The following is a 22566-nucleotide window of genomic DNA, read 5'->3' on the forward strand; positions in this document are numbered from 1 at the left end:
GTTGAATTTACAAGAAAGGGCAAATAATCAATAATCCGTTGAAGACAGAGTTTCACAAAGCTTATAAAGTTTCCTTTAACTAAACAAGTTAAGTGTTTTTAAAGGAGTCTTGGGCTGGTGTGCTCCCTCACTAAGATCTCTGTCCTCCTGACCAAAACCTGCACAAGATTGGATGGTTTATTATCTGGATAGAGCTCCTGTTTTAATACCACATATAAAAAGATGGTAAAACTGACTTTTATTATGATTTTACTTCCTCACTTTTTATCCATTCTGTTTGTTTTATGATAGATTTAGTTTACAGATCTTAAAAAGAAGTCCTCATCTACCAAATTAATGTTGGACAAAGAGAGATTTTATGTATCTGGCATAAAAAGATGCAAGAAATTGTCTGATTTCCCAATAAAACCTAAAGTAGTGAAGTGATGGAGTAAACTGTGTATGGAAGTAATAAATAAATGATGAACCAGTTTTAAAGATCATTAATTCAGTTTAATATATTTATATTATTTGTCAGCCTACACCCTTTTTACCAGAAACTGACAGCATATATCCAGGTACCCTTATCAACAATTATTCATAGGAATTGAACTCTTGCCTTTGTGATTTCGTAACGTCAACTACACTCCAGTGACTGAAATCGTTCTACCTGTATCTGTCTAACCTTTATTTGAATTTTACTTCTTCACTTTTAATCCATTCTGTTTTTAAGGGTAGATTTGATGTACAGATCTCAAAAGGGAGTAATCACCTACTAAACTGAGGTTGAAAAAGGAATAATTTGACATTTACGGCCTCTGCTGTGCAGACTTTTATTCTGATTTTAATTTGGTTTATTTTTAACACCTCACTTTTAATTTCATCCTGTGCGCTTTAAGATTCACTTAGTTCATCTCAAAAGGGGATACTCGCCTACTAAATTTAGGTTTAACAAGGAATGATTTAATACTTCTGACCTAAAAAGGTACAAGAAATCATTTGATTTCATAATAAAACCTAAAGTAGTCGTGTTATGCAGTCCAGGTTGTATAAGGCAGTAATAAAGACGTGAACAACTGGATTTGAAGACGTGTATTTCAGTTCAGATGTGTTGGCTTGAACTGTTTTTCAGCCGAAACTGACAGTTTACCTAAATTTATCCAGGTACCCTTATCAACAATAATTCCTAGGAAGTGAAACTGGAACTGTTGCACCTCTGATTTCATAACATGAACCAGTGGCTGTAACTGTGTTTATGAAGAGGACTTTGCACCCAGAACGCCGCTCATTTCCCTCAGCTGGCAGCCAGAGAGTCAACACCAACCTGCAGGTTGTCATCTGTGATGTGAGCATGTGAGAGGGTGTTAAGCTGTCACAGCTGTCATCATGCTTACGTCCAGTTCTGATAAGAGGTGCTTAGTGTGACTCACTCTTTTATTCGCCCCACATCCCTCTGTTTACCTCCGTCACTTATTCCTTGTTCACGGTGTCATGTATCCAAGCGTCTCCACCTCCTCCACAGATGACACAAATCCACAAATATCTGCTCGTTTCCCTTGATTGGTCCATTACGTGGACCATCACAGAGCTTGTGGCTCTAGCTCTCTGCGGCCCTGTAATTTATCACAGCATGACAAATGCAAATTAGCTCTCAAAACATAACTGGAGTAATGATGACAGCTCCAGCTTCATATTAATCACAGAGAGAAGAGCAAGCAAGAAGAAGATAAATTTCTTTATTTCTTCCCATATGAGTCATAATTTGTACAAATAAAGGAAGAATACTCTGCATATATATAAAAGATAAAAATATAAATGTGTGAATAGAAAATACTCAGGGCTTGTTTTTGTCATAATGCTGCCACCCAGTGGCTTAATAGAGGAATTTCAGGCACATACAGCTCAGTCTGTGTTGAGGGAGCAGCCCGAGAGGAGAGAGGTCAAGTCAGGATCATTAACGTGATTTTTTATTAATATATGACTAGTTACATGTCTACATTTGGACGTTACTAAAGCCTACACACCTCCCTCCGCTCAGGCTGCATCTTTGGTGAGATTACACGTTAGAGGAGGCCGGGCAGGCGGCGTCAGGCGAGGAGAAGAAGTCGCAGAAGCCTTCCTCGGACAGGTGTCCGTACTCGTTGTTATAGAAGGTCTGTCCTGACAGCTGGCCAAAGAAGTTGGGACGGTGCCTGGAGACGCTGGCGCCGCTGCTTCGACCCAGGGAACCATGGGAGGCTGTCAGAGGCTCTGTGCTGCTGCTGCTGCCCATACGACTGGGAAACAAAGAAAAATCAGTATTATTGTCAAGTACTGAGGGAGAGCAGCAATAGTAGATGTATAGAGTGTTTAATTAAGATACGCAGAGATGAACTGATACTACTAAGACGTGTTCTCTGTGAGACATGTTTTGTACGGCACAGTGTATAATTAGTCATGACACAATACAGAGTCTATATGAACATGACAGTTACTTTTCAGTTTCAGCTGCTGCTTTCAGCAACAAACCTGCAATTATATCTAGTTTTAAAATGTAATGTTTTTAAATGTGCCTTATTACATCTTATTGTATCTTTCAGTACTCAGTTTTTATTTAGCGTTATGGAATTTTACTGTACTCAGTTTACCATATTTCTGCCTCACTGTTTCAATCTCTTGTTTCTGTCTACAGCTCTTCTAAGGACGGGTGCTGATAATTAGCATCCCTGATTAATGACACTTGCATCGTAAGGGTGTTACAATTACAATTCTTAATCAAAAATTCATTGTAATAATCAAAATCAAAAGCAGGATGGGCAATTCTCGCAGTTTTTTCTCTCTGTCTACACGCGTGTGTGTGGTGCATGTCTTAAGAAAAAACAAAACAAAGAGAATTTTAAAATGTAAATGACATTTGTCAGGGCATAGTGCTAAAAAATATGTGGGTATTGAAAATGGAATTAAATCGTGACCTGAACATCAAAAGTCAAATAAAATCATGGATTTGGAGAATCATGACAGCCACATTGCATCTGATTGCTGCTTTCCATTTTCCTGTGTTTACTGTATCTGTCTTTATCAGATAAACCATAAATAAATAAAATATTCAGACAAACATTTGACAGGATGTTACAGCGCAGTTTTGTATTCCTCAGGACTGCAAAAACCTTGCATAAAGCTGACACTTTCACACTTTACATTACTCATGTATATGCATATTACACATTCCTAGTTATTGTATATAATATTTCTAGTTTTATCTTACTTTTTTGTTTCCATTTCAGTCAATTTCCTTGTAATTACATGCCTGTTTATATGCAGTTGTTGATTACTTGTTAACTTCACACGCAGGTTTCTACTGCAGACGGTGTATTTTTCACATAATGAAAATGAGCTCATTAAATTCATTCAGGCTTTTTCAGAAAACATCTCACTGAGTAAAATGTAAGTTTTTTCTTAAAGAAAGAACAGTGGGACAGAAGGAGGTTAAATCTCTGGCTGGCTGCTCCGGCTCTGAGTGTACATGTGATAATTCATGTGATCACTGGGGAGCTGCTCTTAAAGGTTACGCCTACACTCTGCTGGAAGTAGGACTGAGCTGTTAGATAAATGTGTCTTATTCTTTTCTTTTAGCTCTGACCTTTTTTTTTCTGCTATGTTGGCTGTTTAGAGCTTTTTTAAGTGTAGCTCTCAAAACTTTGATAAATATGGTCACCGGGTTTGAATGAGTCAGGCTGTTGACTCCTACTTCCCCATGCAGAAATCGAGACTCTGCTGATGCTCACTTCCTTTACAGATCTACTGTAGTTTCACTGCGTAGGTGACATTATGAGTGATGTTTTACTGCTTCCAAGCAAGACAGAATGACTGTTTTCTCATAATGGGCCTCGTGCAGCAGCATTCACTGAAATTTATCTTAGATTTTCTTTCAATTTTCTTTTTTAATTTTCTTTCTAATTTGCTGTTACAGGAAAATCAAAATTCTTGGAAAATGTGAGCAGAGTTAAGGAGTTAAAAATACAACTTTAAATTCAGTTTAAACTGGCTTGATCAAATGTTTTCCCCTGTTTTTCTACAAACTGATTGGAAAAGATTTATATTTCTTTTTAAACGTATATTTTAATTATTTAATTCACAGCAGGGATCACTGCTAATGTTTTTTTTTTCACTTGCTTGGTCAGACAAGTGGGTCAGAAATCTACAGTACTTGCCCAAAGTCAATTTTTATTTGCCTCTGTACAAACTGTCCTATTTTTAGTGGTAATCAAATAACAAGGCTTGGAGAGGGTTAATTTAAAAATGTACTCTGATACAGTTACTGATTACCTGTTAAAATGTAGTCAGTAACCTGATCCAAGTACTTTTGAATTACCTAAAGTGAAACTGTTTAGTCTAATATGATGTTTTATGTCTGTTCTTGGTTTATTGATTGTCCAGATATTTCTTCCTTTGTTATGTGCAAATGCATGTTTGAATCAGTAGCCTTAATTATGCGCTTTTGTTAAATTTTGTATTCACTCTTCACACTGAAACTAAATGTTTTTCACGTCTGGGGCTGATTGTGTTTTCACCCACACACTACCCTGGTCACCAGCTGTACCACCTACAGTCCCAAAATATTTCTCAGAAGTACTAACAGTAGTAGTAGCACTGACAGGTTAGCCAATGAAATGGATTTCTGTGTAGCTAAATCTGGTGGATGGTCTTAACTCTAAATGTTTCTTGAAATTCTTCTTAAAAACATTTTTACAGTTGGAGGCAGAAGAGGTCACTGCACTGTGATATTCCTCTTTTCTGAATTAAAGACAAGATAACGGTGAAATTTCCACCCAGTGAAGCATTTTGTCACTAGAGGCCACGATAATGAATTGGAAACTATGAAATTAGCTGTGTTTCACTGAGACCAGACTGGTTGTGAGACTCATGAAGTGTTATAATGCAGTGTTTCTCAGCCCTGGTCATCAAGTACCCCTGCCCTGCATGTGTCCCTGCTCCAACACAGCTGATTCAAATGACTTCAGGTTGTTATCAGGCTTCTGCAGACGCTTGATGATGAGCTGATCATTTGAATCAGGTGTGCTGAGGCAGGGAAACATCTAAAACATGCAGGGCAGAGGGCCCTGAGGACCAGTTATAATGTATGCATACACTGCATGATAGTATATAGTTATTTTTATTTTAAAATGTATTTTAATAATCCTGATAAATACATGTCCATCACAGTTTCTTAAAGTCTGAGGTGACGTATTTAAATGTAAAGTTTAATATGAAAATAAACAATGGGTACTAACAAAATAAAAATAAATAGTGGACATGAATAAAAAAAGAAAAATCTGTTAGTGATTCACGAGGCCCATTGACTCTGAAACACTCTTGTAAAGGAAACTTTTGTAATATATCTGACAGACTTGACTATAACCTGACAGTCACTGTGTTGTTTCTCACCGAGAAAAAACACACAGACACTAAATATAACCGTCTGTGTATGTCATCAACTTCACACAGAATAGAGATCAGAGATTGTTTTTATGATTAACCTTTTTGAGACGGCTCCCCTGTGCTGGTGTTCAATTCTCTCAAATTCTTCGGAGGCCAGAACCATCCCGCTGTCCGTCTGGTTGTCCTGGGAAGACACACAGAGAGACACCATGTGAATTAAGTGCCTTTGGTTGACCCCGCTGCTATTTCAGTCTCTGAATACAGCAACTATTTCTGGTGATTATCCGAGGAGAACATTCCCAAAGTCGGATGACATTCACAAAATGTCACCGGCCAGTTCACATTTTCAGCCACTGATGAGGAGATAAAGAGCTTTGTTTACTTGAGGAGCTTTCTGCGGGTGCATCTCCAGGGGCAACTCGTCAAATGTCTTCACCCTGGGCTGGCACATTTTGGAGGGTCCCACAAATACACAGCCGGCAAAGGGCACGCAGTTATAATACCTGAAAATATTATCAGATTAGTGCAAGATAGAGCCTCCTGATGATGCACAAATGCAAGGAGACAGATAAGAAACAGTCAAAAATCCAGAGCGGATAAAAAAAAAATTATGTTTCATTCAGAAAAAAATAACAGCTTATCCTTTTTTATTTTGAAGTCATTTTTGTTACGAATAGGAACAATTTCAGGTTGTCAGCTGTGAGATTTCCTCGGTCAGAGGTCTGACAATTATGATAAATGGAGTCGTGAACATATAATGGTGAACATTTTATCAGCACAATTATTTTCCTTTTTTCATTTTGTTTTATTTGATTAATTATCAGTGTGAGCCGAGAGCCTGAAACTGTTCAGTAGAAAAGACGGATCAAATGTCAGAGCAACATCTAGGTAATATTTTTTATTTCCATCTCATAATATACAAAATTACATTACGCCTCCCTGTGAGGGTTTGTGGCCTCTACTTTAATAATCACTCCTCGAGAACAGTCAACAACTCTAAATAACAAATCACTGACTGACAGACTGGAGATTGATGTAAACTCCAGGAAATCTGGATCCTTGCATTAAGTAATACCACAGGGATGGGAAACAATGAGCCTCACGCAAGAACCAGAACCACTCGTATAAAAAGATTCATCATGAAGTAAAGATTCATCATGAAGTAGCACATACAAATGATTTAAGCATGACAAGCTGCATGTACATACACATGTACAGTAATTTAATTTGTACAGCAATTTGGAAAACATAGGAAACAGCTGTGCTGTATTTTCATGCAGTAAATAGCAAAGCTTTCTGTTTCATTACTGTATATTCATGTGATGAGCATATAAATGTTAATTAGATGATAACCAGCATGATAAATAAGGAAAAGGGAAAAAAATATCAGCTGTCAAAATCATCTGCTTGCAGTGATCAATTTGATTTTGGACAGATGTGATCATTGTAAGAAGTTTCCACTGTAATTTTTTCGAGTCCTGTGACTTTTGCTTCATACACTGTTTTTCTCATCTGCTGATTTTCAGCAACAGGAACTGAAGCTCCGCTGTGTAACATTATCCTTTTTACTCTTCTTCTCATTTTTTTGTGAATGAAACTTGCCCACCAAAGCAACAGCCTTATAAGGTAATTTAAGGGTGCTGATTATCCTCAAAGGCACGAATCTCCACGTCCTCGTGAACAGGTAACATTCATCTAATTGAATCAGGCATCTTACGGCAAGCTTGTGCAGATGATCGATCTGAGTTCACACATGAGCAAAGCTTGAAAGAGAAAAGTGAGACTTGAAAATGTTCATTCATGAGGCCCACTGGGGAAAAAGGCTTTTTGAACTGACATAAGGAACAAAAGCATCAGATTTCTTGTCTCCCTGTGTGTGCAGGTTGACGTCACCGTTAAAAGATAAAGCTGGTGCTGTTCTACATATTTTGTTATTGCCAAGAAATCCTACGAAAAGACCAAAACCCACTTTGCAGTAGCGCCTCTCTCAATACTTCGAAACTTTCTTTGTCCGTCTGTCTCTCAACAAAACACCCTCTGGTCTCATTCGAGTGGGGAAGTGGTGAGACTTCAACATGGACGCTACAGTCGGCAGGGCAGAGTATCTTATAGGCTGAATCTCTTCGTAACTGACTTGTTATCAGGGTTAATTCTAACATATCTTAGTAATCCAGGAGACTCTACATGAACAGCAACTAACAGTTACAACCTGCAACACGTGAAATAATAAAAAGTTATCAAACAATCATTTACTTATGTCTGTTAAGTTTCTGCATATGTGTTGCTGTTCTGACTTGAGGGGCTGTTCACACAAGTTTTCCTAACTGTAACCTCATTATTCTGATTATTCCAACATTCCACATGAAGTACCATATACTTTTAGTTTTAAAATAGACAAAGAGGGGAAAAAAATAGAACAGCTGGGGTCTGTACTTGACTAGATAAAGCGTCTTTTGGGGACTGTTTTAAGCTGTAGATTTGGCACACTGGTAAGTATTTATGGCAGCAATATGATGTATATGAAGTCAGTGCAGAATAAACTATAGTGTGTGTTCAGGGTAATTAAGGAACATTTCGCACAGGGTAACTGTGTGGATTATTGATATGTTTTGATGGTAGTGAAGAATAAAATATATCAGACTTTGGCTACAAAGATAATACTTGATCAATTATGTCACCAGATGAAATGCTTTCAGTGTTTTACTTGCTGTTTTCCAGGTCCAAGTTAGTTTAGTTTAGTTTAGTTTGGTCATTTTTTAACTTACAGCTCAAATACACATGTAAATAAATCAAATCAATTCAAATCAAAGCAAGTTGTACTAACTGAAAAGGTGTAAGCTGAAGCCTTAATAGGCCTACGTTAATTATGACGGAGAGATTGCTTTAGATTTTTAGATTTTCATTCCCTTTCATGGAGTCTAGAAGGACAGGAGGAGCGTGCACTAGTACCTGTTGGGCAGAGTGTTGCAGGCCAGTCTCAGCTCCTCTTCAGATGGAGGCCGTGATGAAACCTGTGAGAAACCGTCATCTTCTGAGCTCTGCGAGTGGTTCAGAGGGACGTAGTCCTTCCCATCCTGAGGGGAATTTATTTAAAGATCTTTAAATTAAGCTCTTTATAAACTAAAAAACATCAACTTGTTATATTAATGTCCCTCAAGCAGCAGACTCACAGGTAGGCTGTTGTCCTGCAGCAGGTCTCCCAGGATCTGCACCAGCGCTGGGAACGTCGGCCTCTCTTTGGGCTCACCCTGCCAACAGGCCAGCATGATGCCGTATCTACCAGCAGAGGGCAGCACCATCACAACAAGAAAGACTGTGGTCTCCAACCTCTCAGATTCAACTATATCCTCTCTTAAATTCAAAAGTTAAGTATTATTTTGATACTTACGAGGAAAATAACGTTTGAACTTGAGACTGGCTTGATCAAATAAAGACATTTTTGGGCTGTAAATCTTATTTGACAGCAAAAGAAAGTTTTCTTTAAGAGGCAGGTGAGTAAGAAAATAAAATAAAATCTCACACTTACATTTCAGGGGAGGCTGTCTCTGGTGCTCTCATCCTGACGCCGTCTTTCAAGCGCTTGCAGAACTCCTCATCAATCTGCACTCCAGGGTACGGAGACGCACCTGAGGGCATACAAAGAGGGAGGATGAGATTTAACATGCCAAGATAAGTTATTGAGTTTTATTTAAAGAATACATTTCTTTCTATGCAAAAGACACGTCCTAAAAGATTAACTGAGTGTGCACCGGTTTATATTTACCCAGTGAAAAGATTTCCCAGAGGAGAACTCCAAAAGACCACACGTCACTCTGGCTGGTGTACACTTTGTCAAAGATGCTCTCAGGAGCCATCCACTTCAGAGGCAGACGAGCCTGAGTGAACATCAGAACAAAACACCAGACAAATATTACAAGACAGTCACATAAACAGAAACTGACTGAAAACAAAAAACAAAAAAAAGTAGTTTCCCCACAGTAAATGGAGACAGTGTGAGGATGGCGTACATTGCCTTTCCTGACGTAGTCGGGGTCTTTGTATATGTCTCTGGCCAGGCCAAAGTCACAGATCTTCACGATGTTGTTCTCTGACAGGAGAATGTTCCGGGCTGCCAGGTCTCTGTGGATACACTGCGGATACACACACGACCACACATACATCATAACCCTGCCGACAGGTGTGTGTCTGCACGCGTTGTTTCCATGTTGTTTTTTCTGATGAGTGAATAGCTGATATGAGTGACTACATAGCAAGTTTGCTATTTTAATAATTTATTGCCTTAAAATTTGTGAGTGTGTGCATGTGCACGCCTGTGTGTGTGTGTGTGTATGTGTGTGTGTGTGTGTGTGTGTGTGTGTGTGTGTGTCTGGGTGCCAGTTCCTGGGACTGGGCTATGTCTCGGCTCGGCTGAGCTCTGTTGAATCGCTGCAGGAGATCCAACATCACTCACAAAGCTGTCAAGTAAACGTGCCAACAGGGTCATGACTGGTTTGTTGAAGTAATTTAAAGACAGACAGTTTGCTTAGAGTCCTGTCACATGATTTATTATCAGTAATAACTACTTTTGTTGTCACCATTTTAACCTCCTTTGTCATCCCTTAACCAGTGGACTCATGTGTGAATTAGATATGTGACACAGAGAATTCAGTGTTTTGGAAAAATACAACAATGATAATGAAGCATATTTTGATGGTGGGTTCAATAGATTCAAATATGATATATAATAATAATAAGATATAATAATAAGGAGGGGGCACTATTCATTTGAATTCAGTAATGAAGTACATTTACTTGAGTACTGTATTTACATACATTTTTTGAGTATCTGTACTTTACTTGAATATTTGTCTTTTTTGGAAACTTTCACTCCACTGCATTTCAAAGACAAATATTGTACTTTTGACTCCACTACATTTCTAGGAAGGTTGTTGTTACTTGTTACTTTTGGGCGAAGCAGAGCTTTGAAGTCACCTGTTGATGTTTTTTCTTTTCTAAAATGCAACTGTCCACATGCTGTGTTCCTCACAGAAGGAAACCAATCACAGTACCCGCTCTCAGCTGGGACTGATGTAAAAGCAGAAATAAGTCATCCAGGCGCTCTGTAATAAGCCAAAAAAAAATTCTCCCTCTTTCATTCAAACAAAACTCAGCAATGGCAACAGCAGGAGAAAGACAAAATTAAATCTCAAGATGTTAAGAGAAATAATTCCAGGTAGCTTTTAAAGTTGGATTGTTTTTATCAGGGTGAAAAGTACAACATAATTCATGTATATATACTGCCTCTGAAGCAAAAATTCCAATTAGATTCAGCGTGCATACTGACATTTTTGTAACACGTTTATCTTTGTTCTGAATAAACACACTACATAGTTAAAACCTGCTTAGAAATAGCGTGAAGATTTGTGTGTTTTATGAGGTAAACACAGCTCTAAATTCATTGTACAACCCTGTTTTGTGTAATGATAATAAAGTACCTTGAATCCTTTATGGTCATGTGGTTAATTAAGAAGCTTGAAGGCCTGAAAAGATGAATGATCCAAACTACAACCTGCTGCCTCTGAGACCGACCTCTGGTAACAATTCACCACAGCTCTGTCACTAATTGTCTGTGTAATGCCGTCAATTAACCTTTCTGGAGGCCAGGAACTCCATCCCACGAGCCACCTGGAAACTGTAGCAAATTAGATCCTCTATCGTCAGAGGAGTTTTCCACAGGTCCTCCACTGGAGAGAGGAGATGAGACGAAGGAAAAGGCAGTTGTGGAAAGAAAAATAAGGAAGAATTATAACACAGTTATGACAAGTTAAATAATTAACTCTTGTGAGTTAAAAGAGACTCACTTTTCTCCACAGCAGGAGTCTGATTGGGCGTGCTGGATGATTGACTCTGAGGACTGGTGAGCGAGGAGGAGGAGGACGGAGAAGGAGGGTGGCGAGCCCTTTGGTCTATTTGTCCCGCCTCAATCATCCGTCTCACCTGGCTCTGAGTTTTAGGAGAGCGATCCTGAGAGGTGAAACAATTCAATAACTCAATATCTAAAACAGAGTTAGGAAATACACTACGTTGTTGAAAAGTCTGAAATCGCCTGCCACAAAAACTTAATTCAGTACAGTGAGATAGCAGGTGACTCTGTATTTCTACAGGGCCTTTCATCGTTTCAGGTTGTAGAGAAAGATTTGTGCTTTTTCATTCAGTTTTATGCCTTTAGGTTGTAGAAAGTCCACTTTACAAATAGATGTTATTTTGAATGTAGTCTCTGCAGAAACTGAAAACTGAAAGGGACAAAGACTCCTCTGAGAATCAGCTAAGTAAGAATATAAGGACCATCAGTCAGTGGTAAAATGAACTGTGAATTTAGCATCAATATCTATGCAGATTTAAACTGGAACAGCTGCCTGTTTCACCGTCAAGTGCACAATAATGTCTATCACAAGCTTGAATTAACAGACTTGCTTCTCTAGTGAGTTAGGGTGGCCTGGTAGCTCAGATGGTAGAGCTTTTTTGAAGATCATGGACTGACAAATCAGTTTAAACTTGTTCCAATCAATCAGAGGGCCCAAAAGAAAAATAAGTTCCCAGGTTTTTCCCCGAGGAGCTCTTCTCTATCATTGAGTAAACTGATGACCCCTGACTAACTGACATATTTTATGGATATTTTGAAATTATATTCAACACATAACAGTAACAACATGAAACAACTGGTAAACTGTTAAATTAATTTGTGTAAAATGAGCAGATTTGGATGAATTTTGAGAAGATTATTTCCTGTGAATGTTTCATCAGAGTTTTTCTCATATTTTAGGAGCTTTTCAAAGCTATTCTGTGTCTGTATTATGATTTCTTTTAATCTCTGACAATCATACATACTTATTAAGCTTCTTGTTTTTTTTGATAAATTCAGTGTTTTCTTCTCTCTGATGCGTGGCCCTTGTTCTGTTACCTCTTTGGTTGTTTTAACTGTATTCTTAGATGCTGGACAAGGCTGCTGGCAGATGTTGAAGACACTGTGAACATAGTTTGTCTTCAGGTGTTCACTGTGTCCTTATTGTGTCAGATTTTTAAAACTGATATAGAAAAAATAATAATCTAAATATTAAAATTAAGAAATAATATTTTGACTAAATATTATTCTAATTATTCTTATTTTGTGGCCAAAATGACTTTAAAAGTAAATATACACTTGATGTTTGAATTTTACTGCCTCTATTTATGTTAAAATGAAGGAAAGAGGAAAACAGGGGATTCCAAACTTTTGGAGTGGTGTTATTATGTGTCATAATTTCTGAGAGGAAAATAGTGCCAGTAAAAAAGAACAGAGCAGCAAAAATATATTTACTTGCAGTGCAATACAGGAAGCATTTCTGAGAATGAAGCTGCAGTCACATTATCACAACAGAACAAATATAAACTACTTCAGTGTCTTGGGTGTTTTGGATACCCTGTATGGGAGGAAGAACTCTCTCTTGGCTCGTAGGAAGTTGGACAGGTTCCCATACTTGCAGTATTCCACTATCACCATCAGCGGACCTGGTGAGACAGACAGTCAGCTGTTTTCTTTCGTTTATCAAGACAAGATAAAGGCTATAAATGTCTCAGCACACTTTACAGCGTCTTCTCTCTCCTTAAAGTGATTTCTGCCTCTTGTCAAGGAGCTTTTCCCACCATATTCAAAATAGTGAGAGCTGTTCTTCTTTAAGGAATTTCCTGCCTGAGGTTAGCTGAGAGGCTAAACTGCTGCTTTTGTTTAGGGCAAACATTTTCAGATGTCCACCCCTCTAAAATATGCTCTGCGGGTCAAACTGATGTACGGACATAAAATTAGGGGTGTCAGAGAAAAACAGAGGCAGCTGTTCCACTTTCTCAATGGGTTTGCTCTTTAAAAATAATGTGTGGAAGCTGCAGGGGGTAGACAAAATAATGTAAACACTTCATATAAGAGGCAATTCACTCAACAGGACAAACAGCAGAGCTGAAAGAGGTCATGTGTATCCAAACTGCATGTTTATGTCATGTTATTTGATCTCACAGACACAAATGCTGCTGTTTGACTTAACTCCAGATTACACAAATACATTAATGTCCTAGGACATTTATTAATTTCTGACTCTGTGAAAGTGGTAAAATAGTAAAATTCCTCAGTCTCTTTAACCAGATCTCATACATTTAAGCTACATTTAACCCCCTGGGGAGGCCCGCCTCTCACTTCTAAAGCCTCTGTTCTAGCTTAAAGGAACATTACACAACTACCTAACTACCTTAAAATAGCAGCTTCTGAATCATTTTGATGGTACAGAGACTGAGAACGGTGTGTCTTTCATTCCCACTCCACGCCCTGCATGCCTGTTCTTGCACTGTGTAACTTGGGCTGAGTGGGTACAATCGCCTGTGGGAATGTGTACCACTTTATAGCCCAATGTCACAGCTATAAGAGGAACCTAGCTCGGTATTCTCAGTATAGACATTATGGCAGACCAGAGAGGATGCTGATGAAAAAGGCTAAGAGGATTTGTATTTGCAGCAGTGGTTTAAAAGGGAATTTCACTACAAAACTTTAGTGGTGCTGAGAACCAAAACAGTACGAACTCTTGCATTATCAGGCTTTAATTTTTATTTTAATTTAATATGCCACAGGATACAGTCTCCAAAACATATCTTTCAAAACAGAAGAAAGAAGAATCTAGAAAATGAGCTAATAGGGAGATGATCAACATAAACAAAACAACAGTCATATTTCATGAGGTATTTACATTATTCAGTTAACACAGAATACTTGGGATTTCTGCACCTAGTAATATAGCATGCCTGCCAGTCTATCTATCTACCGCTTTATGTGTTTCTTGTGCTGTTTATCCTTTTCCTCTCCTGTCCTCTCGAGCTCTTCCCAGCTGTGTTTCAAGTGACCTCTCAGAGAGGTGCACCTGACCTGGGAGGGAAATGTTAAAAAGCTCCTGTGCTTATCTATAGACATATTCATGTCGATGCCACATTGGCTGCTTGGGCTTGTTGCTGCAATATGTGAGCGTCGCCACCATATCGGTCTGGTCAAAACCGTCCCGTGGCAAATACATGTCGACGAGGGAGTTTTTTTTTTTTTTTTTCTAACTTACTGTTGTAGATCATGAACTCTTGAATAGAAAAATGTCACACTGAAATCAGTGGAGGAATGAAAGTTAAAAAAAAATATGTTTTTCCATAAACCTTTGAATATAACATGGATCATTGGAATATAAAGATACGTTTTTATGCACAAAAACAGCAGCTCCCCCCATTTACATGTTTATTCACATGTCAGTCTTGACTGGACCAATATGGCGAGACGTTGGTATGTGTGTGGTGGAGATCACTGGTCTTGCTGTCTTTTTGTTAGTCTCGATTTACTTGGTTATTTGTGTGTTGTTGCTCTACTCCATCACTATACTGTTTCAAGAAAAGCCTGACAGATTTTCTTCTGTTCAAGGTGGAAACATCGCTCAAAACAGCTGTAGAAACTGTCAAGACATGCAGCTACACGTGGATTTGAAAAATTTGAATGGATTTGTCCTCATCTAGTAGTCTACTTTAAGCTTTTGGATCAATGGTGGGGTGAAGTTCACCCTATAACCTCTACCAACACTAATTATGATATAAAATATAAAATATATAAATTGATACATATAAATGTACACTAACCGTTTGGTTTGGTGCAGGCTCCTAACAGGTTCACTACATTCAGATGGTTCCCAATGTGAATCAGTATCTTTAACTCCGACATCAAGGCCTTATGCTCGCTGGCTGTGGCTCCATCTGAAACACACACACACGCCCACAATGTGCAATGTGCAACATCATGCATAAAACAAGTCTCGTAATTTATTTTCTCTATATTATTTATTCACACCCACAAGTCATATGTTGCACATACTGCTCCATACATCAGAGTTATCTATGATCAAGAACTTCAGAGACTTCTGACAATATTTATATGCAGTATACATATGCAGTACATACAGAAAAACATCTCACCCTTCAGCATCTTGACAGCCACTGTGTCCAAACTGTTGCTCTTGCTGATGCCATAGATTGATGCCTCAATTACTTTTCCAAAGGCACCGTGGCCTAAAACCTTTCCTGTGTCAGGAGAAAGAACAGGAACACAACAGAATATCCATGCTCATTGATCTGTGCAGACTTGGTTTCAGTCTCAGAGGAATACACAAACAGTTGTGGCTGGCAGCAGTTGCAAAATGTAAATGCATCTGGCGTCCATAGACAAGGGGGAGGAATCAGAATCTCAATTGCAGCGTTTGGAAATAGCATGTCACCATAAGTTGCTCTCATGGAACAGATGCTTTTCCTCCGGGCGTTTTTCAAGAGCTCTGCTGGGAATGAGCACATATTTAACATTGGCACTTTACTTGGCAGCACTCTGCCTGGCTGGCTGCGAACCAAACTCATGCCATTAAGGGTTCTGGAAATGGAAAAGTAATTCAGTTTCATCCATCTATTCTCTCTCATCCCTGCCAGTGTATTTCCTCACACAACCCCATCTCTCCCGTTCACCCGTCTATCCATCCTTAGCTTCCACCCTTCCTGATGGCTCACCCAATCGGAGTCTGTCCCTGGAGATCTCCCACTGCGAGGAGTCGTACGGCAGGTATTCACACTGCTCGTCCAGAGGTACCTCCCCCGGGTCCATGATGATCGACAGATAGCCGGTCTTTATGTCTGCCGGGTTCACCTGAAGTTCAGAGAGAGGAAGAGGTGATGTGAGGCGAGGAGGTGCTGGAGACACAGTACACACAATAAAACACAAATCACACGAACATGTAATTCTGCTTGTTTCCTCATATGATGAAGAGCTGGTCTCCTACATGTGGAGGAATTTTTTATGTTTTTTTTGGCAGATGCTATTAGCACCTACGCATCAGCAACCAACAATAGTATTTGCATGATCATAGATAGCCACATGGCAGAGACAAACTACAATCTTTTCCACTGTTGGGATGTATGATTAGGATGAAGGGTGCTTTCTTAGGAAGTTTTGCTGTCATCTCTTTGATAGTCCTATAATGATGAGACTGTAAGAATGCATGTGGAGGAATGTGTGCATTACATCTGCAGCCTCTGGTTTTGGATGTATAGTGTGTCATTTAAAACTCAGGGGTTAATGACCTTACATGCCTTTTCTACACAATTTAGAACTGTGTCAAACTTATTTCAAGTCTATAAAGTCTAAAGAATATTTACAGAGTAGTGAGTATTTCTCAGTTTATATGAGCGGCTGCTTGCTGTTCTCACAGTATGTATATAGTGGCATTGTGCACATGTTTAACGTCATATAACTAATGCAGCCTTCTAAATAAAAACACACAGTCAACAGACATTAACAAAGGCAGCGTCTTTAGATTTAGCTCCGATTATTTTCAAAAAAATCTTGTGCATGTTGTTATGGCTGTATAAGCATCCACGCCAGAAAAAAAAATCAATAATGTTCTAACATGAAACTTTTATTGTTATAACGAGATGATTTTCATGTTATCACAAGATATTTTCATGTTATTACAACATTCACACATATTATTTTCTAACATGTTATAACTACATACCATTTGTTATCACATGAAAAGTTTCATGTTATAACTTGATAACATATATTTTTATGACACGTTATAACAAGACAAGTGTCAAAACCAGATAAATTGCATATTGTTATAACAAGACGAGTTTCTTGTTTGTATCTTGTCATAATAATGTGAAAATATCTTGTGTTAAAAAAAAATCACATTATAACATGATACTTATTTGTTTTTCTTTTTCTGGCATGGCAGCAATATCATTACATTACCACACTGACAGGACATTCAGTCTATCCTCTGGTCAGAGACAAAATGATATAATGTAAGAGAGAGGAGGGAAAAGCTTAATCTCTGCTTATGAAGCCATCTCTACATGAATCTGTTAATAGCACAGCACACTGTGAAGCGCTGCTGAGCAACTGTGTGAGGGGATCTCATATGTGTCCAAATTACGACAAATAAAAGGCAATTTGAGCCTCATTACCAGCATGCTTGTTGTTCAGGCTAATAGCTATAAAAAGACTAATTGGACTGAGTCCCAGCAGATATCAGTAAGTCTCTCACCGACTCTCTCAAAGATCAAACAGGTTGTGCTCAAATGCTGACAGACATGTTGTGAGTCAGAGTTCAAAGTGTCTCCGTCACAGTCTGTCAGCTTCTCTCTCTCTCTCTCTCTCTCACACACACACACACACACACACACAGTGAAGAGCGGTGCCCTCTGACCCGTTTCACATTGCAGAAGATGAGGATGAGCAAGGCCCAGAAGAAAACAGCGATGACTCCGGTGCCGATGAGGATTACAATCTCCACGTTGGCTTTGTCGCTTGAACCTTGACACAAAAACACAGGAAGACAGAAGAAAGTCACTTCTTTTTTTTTTTTTTTGTTTGTGTGTGTGTGTGTGTGTGTGTGTGTGGATTGGGGTGTGTGTGTGTGTGTGTGTGTGGGGGGGGGGGGGGGGGTAAAGGAAAAAGAAGAAAGCAGCATAGAAGTGGAGAAAGGTGATGAACTGAGCATAGGTGAGGAGAGAAAGATGTACTACACTCTTCCACCACCAATGATTCTACAAATAGTAATAATAATAGTAAACAAATGACAAATGCATTCAATTACAGAAAAGGTTTGGGGGAGAGCCGCCCCATCCACTGGCAGCAGAGCACAATCATGGCACCATTAGCGAGCTCCAGAACAAGCAAGGTCAGACTGGCAGTTGTAGTTATTTATATGAAATTTGAACTTAAATGTTGTTATGATCATTTTTATACATGAATTATTCATGCATTCTAAATGTTTTGATTTTTTTTTTCCTTTTTGGACTGATAGGACCAGTTTTGGGTCAGCCCCAGAGCCTTGTAGGAGAGGAGGGGAATAAGTCACTGCATGTGCAGATATTCTGAATACACTGTTTCCTCTCACACCTCCTTATTTAATCTCTCTTTGCTAAAGTTGCTCTGTACAGACTGTAGGGGGTGCTGTATTACAAACTATTGGTTCCTGGTATGAGCTCCTAACATTAAATCTTTAGGTTACAGCAACATGCTCCTCGGCCATTTACTCAATCAAGTTATTCATCAGCAGAACACTTCCAGCAAGCCTGTTAAATTATTCATTCTGAATACAAAATGTCCCAGCAGTCGATGGCTTTGATTTTATTTTGAAGAGCAGAACATAACAAAGGCACAAAAACTCCAGCAGCAGATGCGAAGGACGAAAAACCAGACCTGTGGGGATGTACTTGCAGGGCAGTGGTGATTTAAGGCCTGAGTGTACTTCAAAAACAAAAAAAAAGCATGTCAGCAGTGGCAGTGCATGAGTGGATTCAGGTGTCACAGCGATTGTATGTTTCTGTGTGTGTGTGTGAATGCGTGCATGTGTGTGTACGTAGGGCTGTCTCACCGATGACCCTGACAGAGGCTGAGGACTTGATACAACCACGCTGGTTGCAGGCGGTGCAGGTGTAAAGCCCGGCGTCCTCCTCTCTAACTCGCTGGATACTCAGTGTGCGGTTCGAATCCTCCAGCTGGACCCCTGCGAGAAGGCACGGGATTATGAGTGACACACATGCACACGTACACACACACAACGCCGTGCTTCATTCACACAACATAAACATTTCTCAAATATTCGTCACGCCACTGGAATTCAAACTATAGTGCTCATTTATAATCCCATCACCTGTCAAGGAAAGCAAAATGTCCCATCAGACCCTCTGACTGAACCCAGAGCATCAGCTGTCACTCAGTATTGACTACCTCTCCTCCACCTCCCACCCCCTCATCTCCTTCAGATGTTAAGAAGAGACACACACCGAGAAAGCTAATGAGCCACGTCTATCGGCCCACAGGGTTGCGTGTCTGTGTGTGTGTGTGTGTATTCTTGTCACTGGCTTTATTTGATACATTTGCTCAATAGTATGAGTGTGTGGGTGGGCTGGTGGGTGCTTGTCTATCTGTGTGTGTGTCCAAGGTGGCTTTTTAGAGCTGGACTGCCATGTATCATGGAAGAAAAAGCACCAAAAACCTGCAAACATCTGCCTCTATGTCTGAGTAAATATTAAACTTTAACTGGGTTGCACCAACAGAGTTGAATTTAATCTATGATTAGTATCATAATCATATTATATATCATATATCATAATTTAGCAAAAATAGGTTTAAAATGAGTAAAACCAGATTTAAAATTCAGTAGAGTTCTGCTGAACAATTAAAAACTAATCTAAAAAAACCCCTCAAATTAAAATATACAAGTAAATTTGAATGCTTTCGAGACCTCTTTTATTAAGTATAAAAGATGGGGGGAAAACCATCAACTTTCAGCTGCTCTGTATTCCTTAACAAAATATTACATTGTTTGCTAGCTGGCTATAAATGTGAGAAAACAATGGATTGTTTGTGAGCTAACTAAAAAGTTTTAAAAAGTTATACTGTTTGCTAGCTAGCTAAACATTTAACAAAACATTAATTGTTTGCTAGATGGCTGAAAAAAGAAAAAGGAAAAATCTTACTAGCTAAAAAGTCAACTAAAGGTTGCATTGTTTACGAGTCTGGCTAAACTTCATGAGTAACTGATGTAGTGGTGAGAGTGTGTGCATGAGAAAGTGGTTTCCGCTGGGTCAGCAGGTGGGCGGCTGCACTGTTGTGTAAACGTGTGCATCACACCTGTGTAGGTGTACTCATGCACCTGACATTTGGTGGAGAGGCTGGTTGTCTTTAAACCAGGAGAGGCGCGGCAGGGGTCGGCCCTCCACGTCGCACTCCATCCGCAAAGACTCGGTCACATTCACCGTCTGGTTGGTGAGGCTGCGCTTGTACCGAGGCGCCTCCAGGGCTACAGAGAAGAAAGACAGAGAAGAGAGCAGGAGAAGGAAAAGGGAAATCAACACTACGACTTGTCAGCACAGATGTGAACAGTGTACATGATATTTACAGAGGGGGGTCTCACTGGAATGTAAAAAGGGCAAAAGTCAAAAAATCCCATTAAAATGTACATCTGTCCTCCAGGCAGACACTGATGCAAGGTTACAGCACACAACACGACTGAGGCATCAATTTGTTTGTGCATTTCAGCCCTGCAGCGCCTCAGCTATGTTTTCTGTCACTACATATTGATGGTGTGCAAACACCAGGTACTCTCTCCATTATGTGTATGTGGGTACCATGCTGCGTGGGCACTTCTTTGTGAGTATTTTTAAGCCTCCAGCATCTCGGCACCAGCCCCACTGTGACCCATGTGCATTTCTGCTGCCAAGTGTTGAGCTTCTCTCTATAATTAACTGAGCTTAGAGTGACTACTCTGTGTGTGTGTGGGTGTGTGGGTGTGTGGGTGTGTCTGGAGCATTCATCTCTCTTATCCCTCACCTTTGACAGAGATGTATGTGAACAGGCACTGTTTCTCGCCGCTCCGCCTGCTCTGAGCCTCGCACACATAATGACCCTCATCAAACAGCTGTATGGAGGGGATGGTGTAGTCCAGGACCCAGCTGTTTGAGGGCTCCTGGAAGGAGAGCTGCCCATCACGGGGGCGTGCGTAGAGGTGCACGCTCCTGCAGTCCAGCTCCTGGGGCTTGCCCTGCTCGTCCTGCAGGGCCTGGGGGTCGAGGCGGTACCACTGCAGCTGCTCATAGGTGTAATTGTCAGCGCTGCAGCACAGGGACACTTTCTCCTGCTCCAGAGGATTCTCCGAGGGCTGAACGTCCACGCTGAAGCCCTCAGGTATGGCTGTGAAGATACAGAGAACAGCAGGTGCGGCGGTTAGGTGACAAGACAGAGCTTGTGCACTGGACATTCATGAAATTTATTCCTTAAAGTGTTGGTTCAACCAAATTACATGAAAAAAGATACCACTTAAATCTTGTGGTATGAAGCCATGAAGATAGTTTTGTTTTTTTTACCCAATAAAATAGAAGAGAGTGGGATTTTGTGTGTGGTACTCCCAGCGGGTGAAAGTGATTTAAAAAATTCAGCGACATAATTACTCCTTGTTACACTGGATAATCCCTTAACCAACCAAACTGTTTTCATTAGGAGTATTTCTTCTATGTGTGCATATTATGAACAAATGACACCTTGGGCACAGACACAGAGGTCCTAACCATCAGAGCATCCAACCAACATTATTCATGATTGTTTTGCAGATTTTTCTGTTGGTTGAAACTATTTTGGTCATACAAAGACGCTGTGTAAATTCTATCCACTCAAAGTACTACAACATACTGTAAATTTGATAGAGTTATTGAAAACCATCATAATGATCTGATTCAGGTTCTATTGTCTTCAAACAAGGCTATTCTGCTGTCAAACATGTTTCAAACTTCATCCATCAAACTTGGATACTCAGTATAAAAGGATCAGGAATGAAAAACATGATCAGGACTTTCCTACAATGAAAGCTGCTTATAGCGGTCACTCTTCAAACAGCGGTTTTTGTTTAGACCCCCAACACAGTTGGACTAACACAAGACTGTTCATTGGGAGCCCCAGGAGAATTCACGGTGGCCTGGCAAGCTGATTGGCCCACACTGTCAGAACAGTGTTTATAATGCAAAATGAAATGGGTAAAATAAAGTGAAAACAACAGAGGGTCGGCCATTACAGTCGATTAATCATACGCACGTACACATCAGTGCAGGAAGCGTGTGTAGTCAAGCAATGTGGTGAAAAAGTGGACAGTACAGGAGGCAGAGAGAATGAGAGAAAGAGGAAAGGGGAGAGCTGAGAGGGAGAATATTAAAAGAAGCAAAGCCTCGGAGGAAAGTGCTTCTAAATGTTATAAATTACAGATATTTCCACAAGCAATGGACATGGCTGGTACTTAAAGAAAAAATATAGTAGCAGGGACACATCATATCTAACTACCTCTTGCTAGTTGTTTCTATGTTCTAAGAAACTTTAAAGGAATTATACTGTATGTACCAGTTGCACGTGCAAAAATAAATACAGCACAATGAGTTGGGTCCAAACATGTTTATTAAATAGGCTGAAATCCTATTTAATAAATGATCTATGCTTGAAGCAAGTTGTTGCCCCCGCTTCCTCCTCTCCAGACTCGGGGGAAGCCCTGCAGGCTGCAGGAGTTCTGCCTCTAATAAATGTGAGTACAATATAAATAAAAA

The 22566-nt window shown here is 39.7% G+C and overlaps 1 protein-coding gene across 2 annotated transcripts in view; it reads right to left on the bottom strand.

The window, feature by feature from the left end:
- Positions 1–1695: 1695 nt before the first annotated feature.
- flt4 (fms related receptor tyrosine kinase 4) overlaps positions 1696–22566 on the bottom strand; it is a 71156-nt gene continuing 50285 nt past the window's right edge. The window contains exons 13-31 of one of the 2 annotated variants that reach the window (XM_084719440.1): positions 20813–21172; positions 20136–20282; positions 18852–18983; positions 18677–18724; positions 17679–17785; positions 15979–16114; positions 15400–15504; positions 15067–15180; positions 12836–12924; positions 11238–11400; positions 11026–11120; positions 9405–9527; positions 9161–9272; positions 8924–9023; positions 8568–8673; positions 8347–8471; positions 5780–5900; positions 5496–5581; positions 1696–2255 (exon numbers count right to left, since the gene is read on the bottom strand). In XM_084719440.1, coding sequence (XP_084575566.1) covers positions 2036–2255; positions 5496–5581; positions 5780–5900; positions 8347–8471; positions 8568–8673; positions 8924–9023; positions 9161–9272; positions 9405–9527; positions 11026–11120; positions 11238–11400; positions 12836–12924; positions 15067–15180; positions 15400–15504; positions 15979–16114; positions 17679–17785; positions 18677–18724; positions 18852–18983; positions 20136–20282; positions 20813–21172 — 2489 coding nt within the window. In that variant the 3' untranslated portion in view covers positions 1696–2035. The remainder of the gene's footprint in view (positions 2256–5495; positions 5582–5779; positions 5901–8346; positions 8472–8567; positions 8674–8923; positions 9024–9160; positions 9273–9404; positions 9528–11025; positions 11121–11237; positions 11401–12835; positions 12925–15066; positions 15181–15399; positions 15505–15978; positions 16115–17678; positions 17786–18676; positions 18725–18851; positions 18984–20135; positions 20283–20812; positions 21173–22566) is intronic. The other variant, XM_084719441.1, reaches the window with a different exon arrangement.

The sequence above is a fragment of the Lutjanus erythropterus genome, chromosome 5 (genome assembly GCF_056507025.1).
Source record: "Lutjanus erythropterus isolate fLutEry1 chromosome 5, fLutEry1.hap2, whole genome shotgun sequence".
Lineage (NCBI taxonomy): Eukaryota > Metazoa > Chordata > Actinopteri > Lutjaniformes > Lutjanidae > Lutjanus > Lutjanus erythropterus.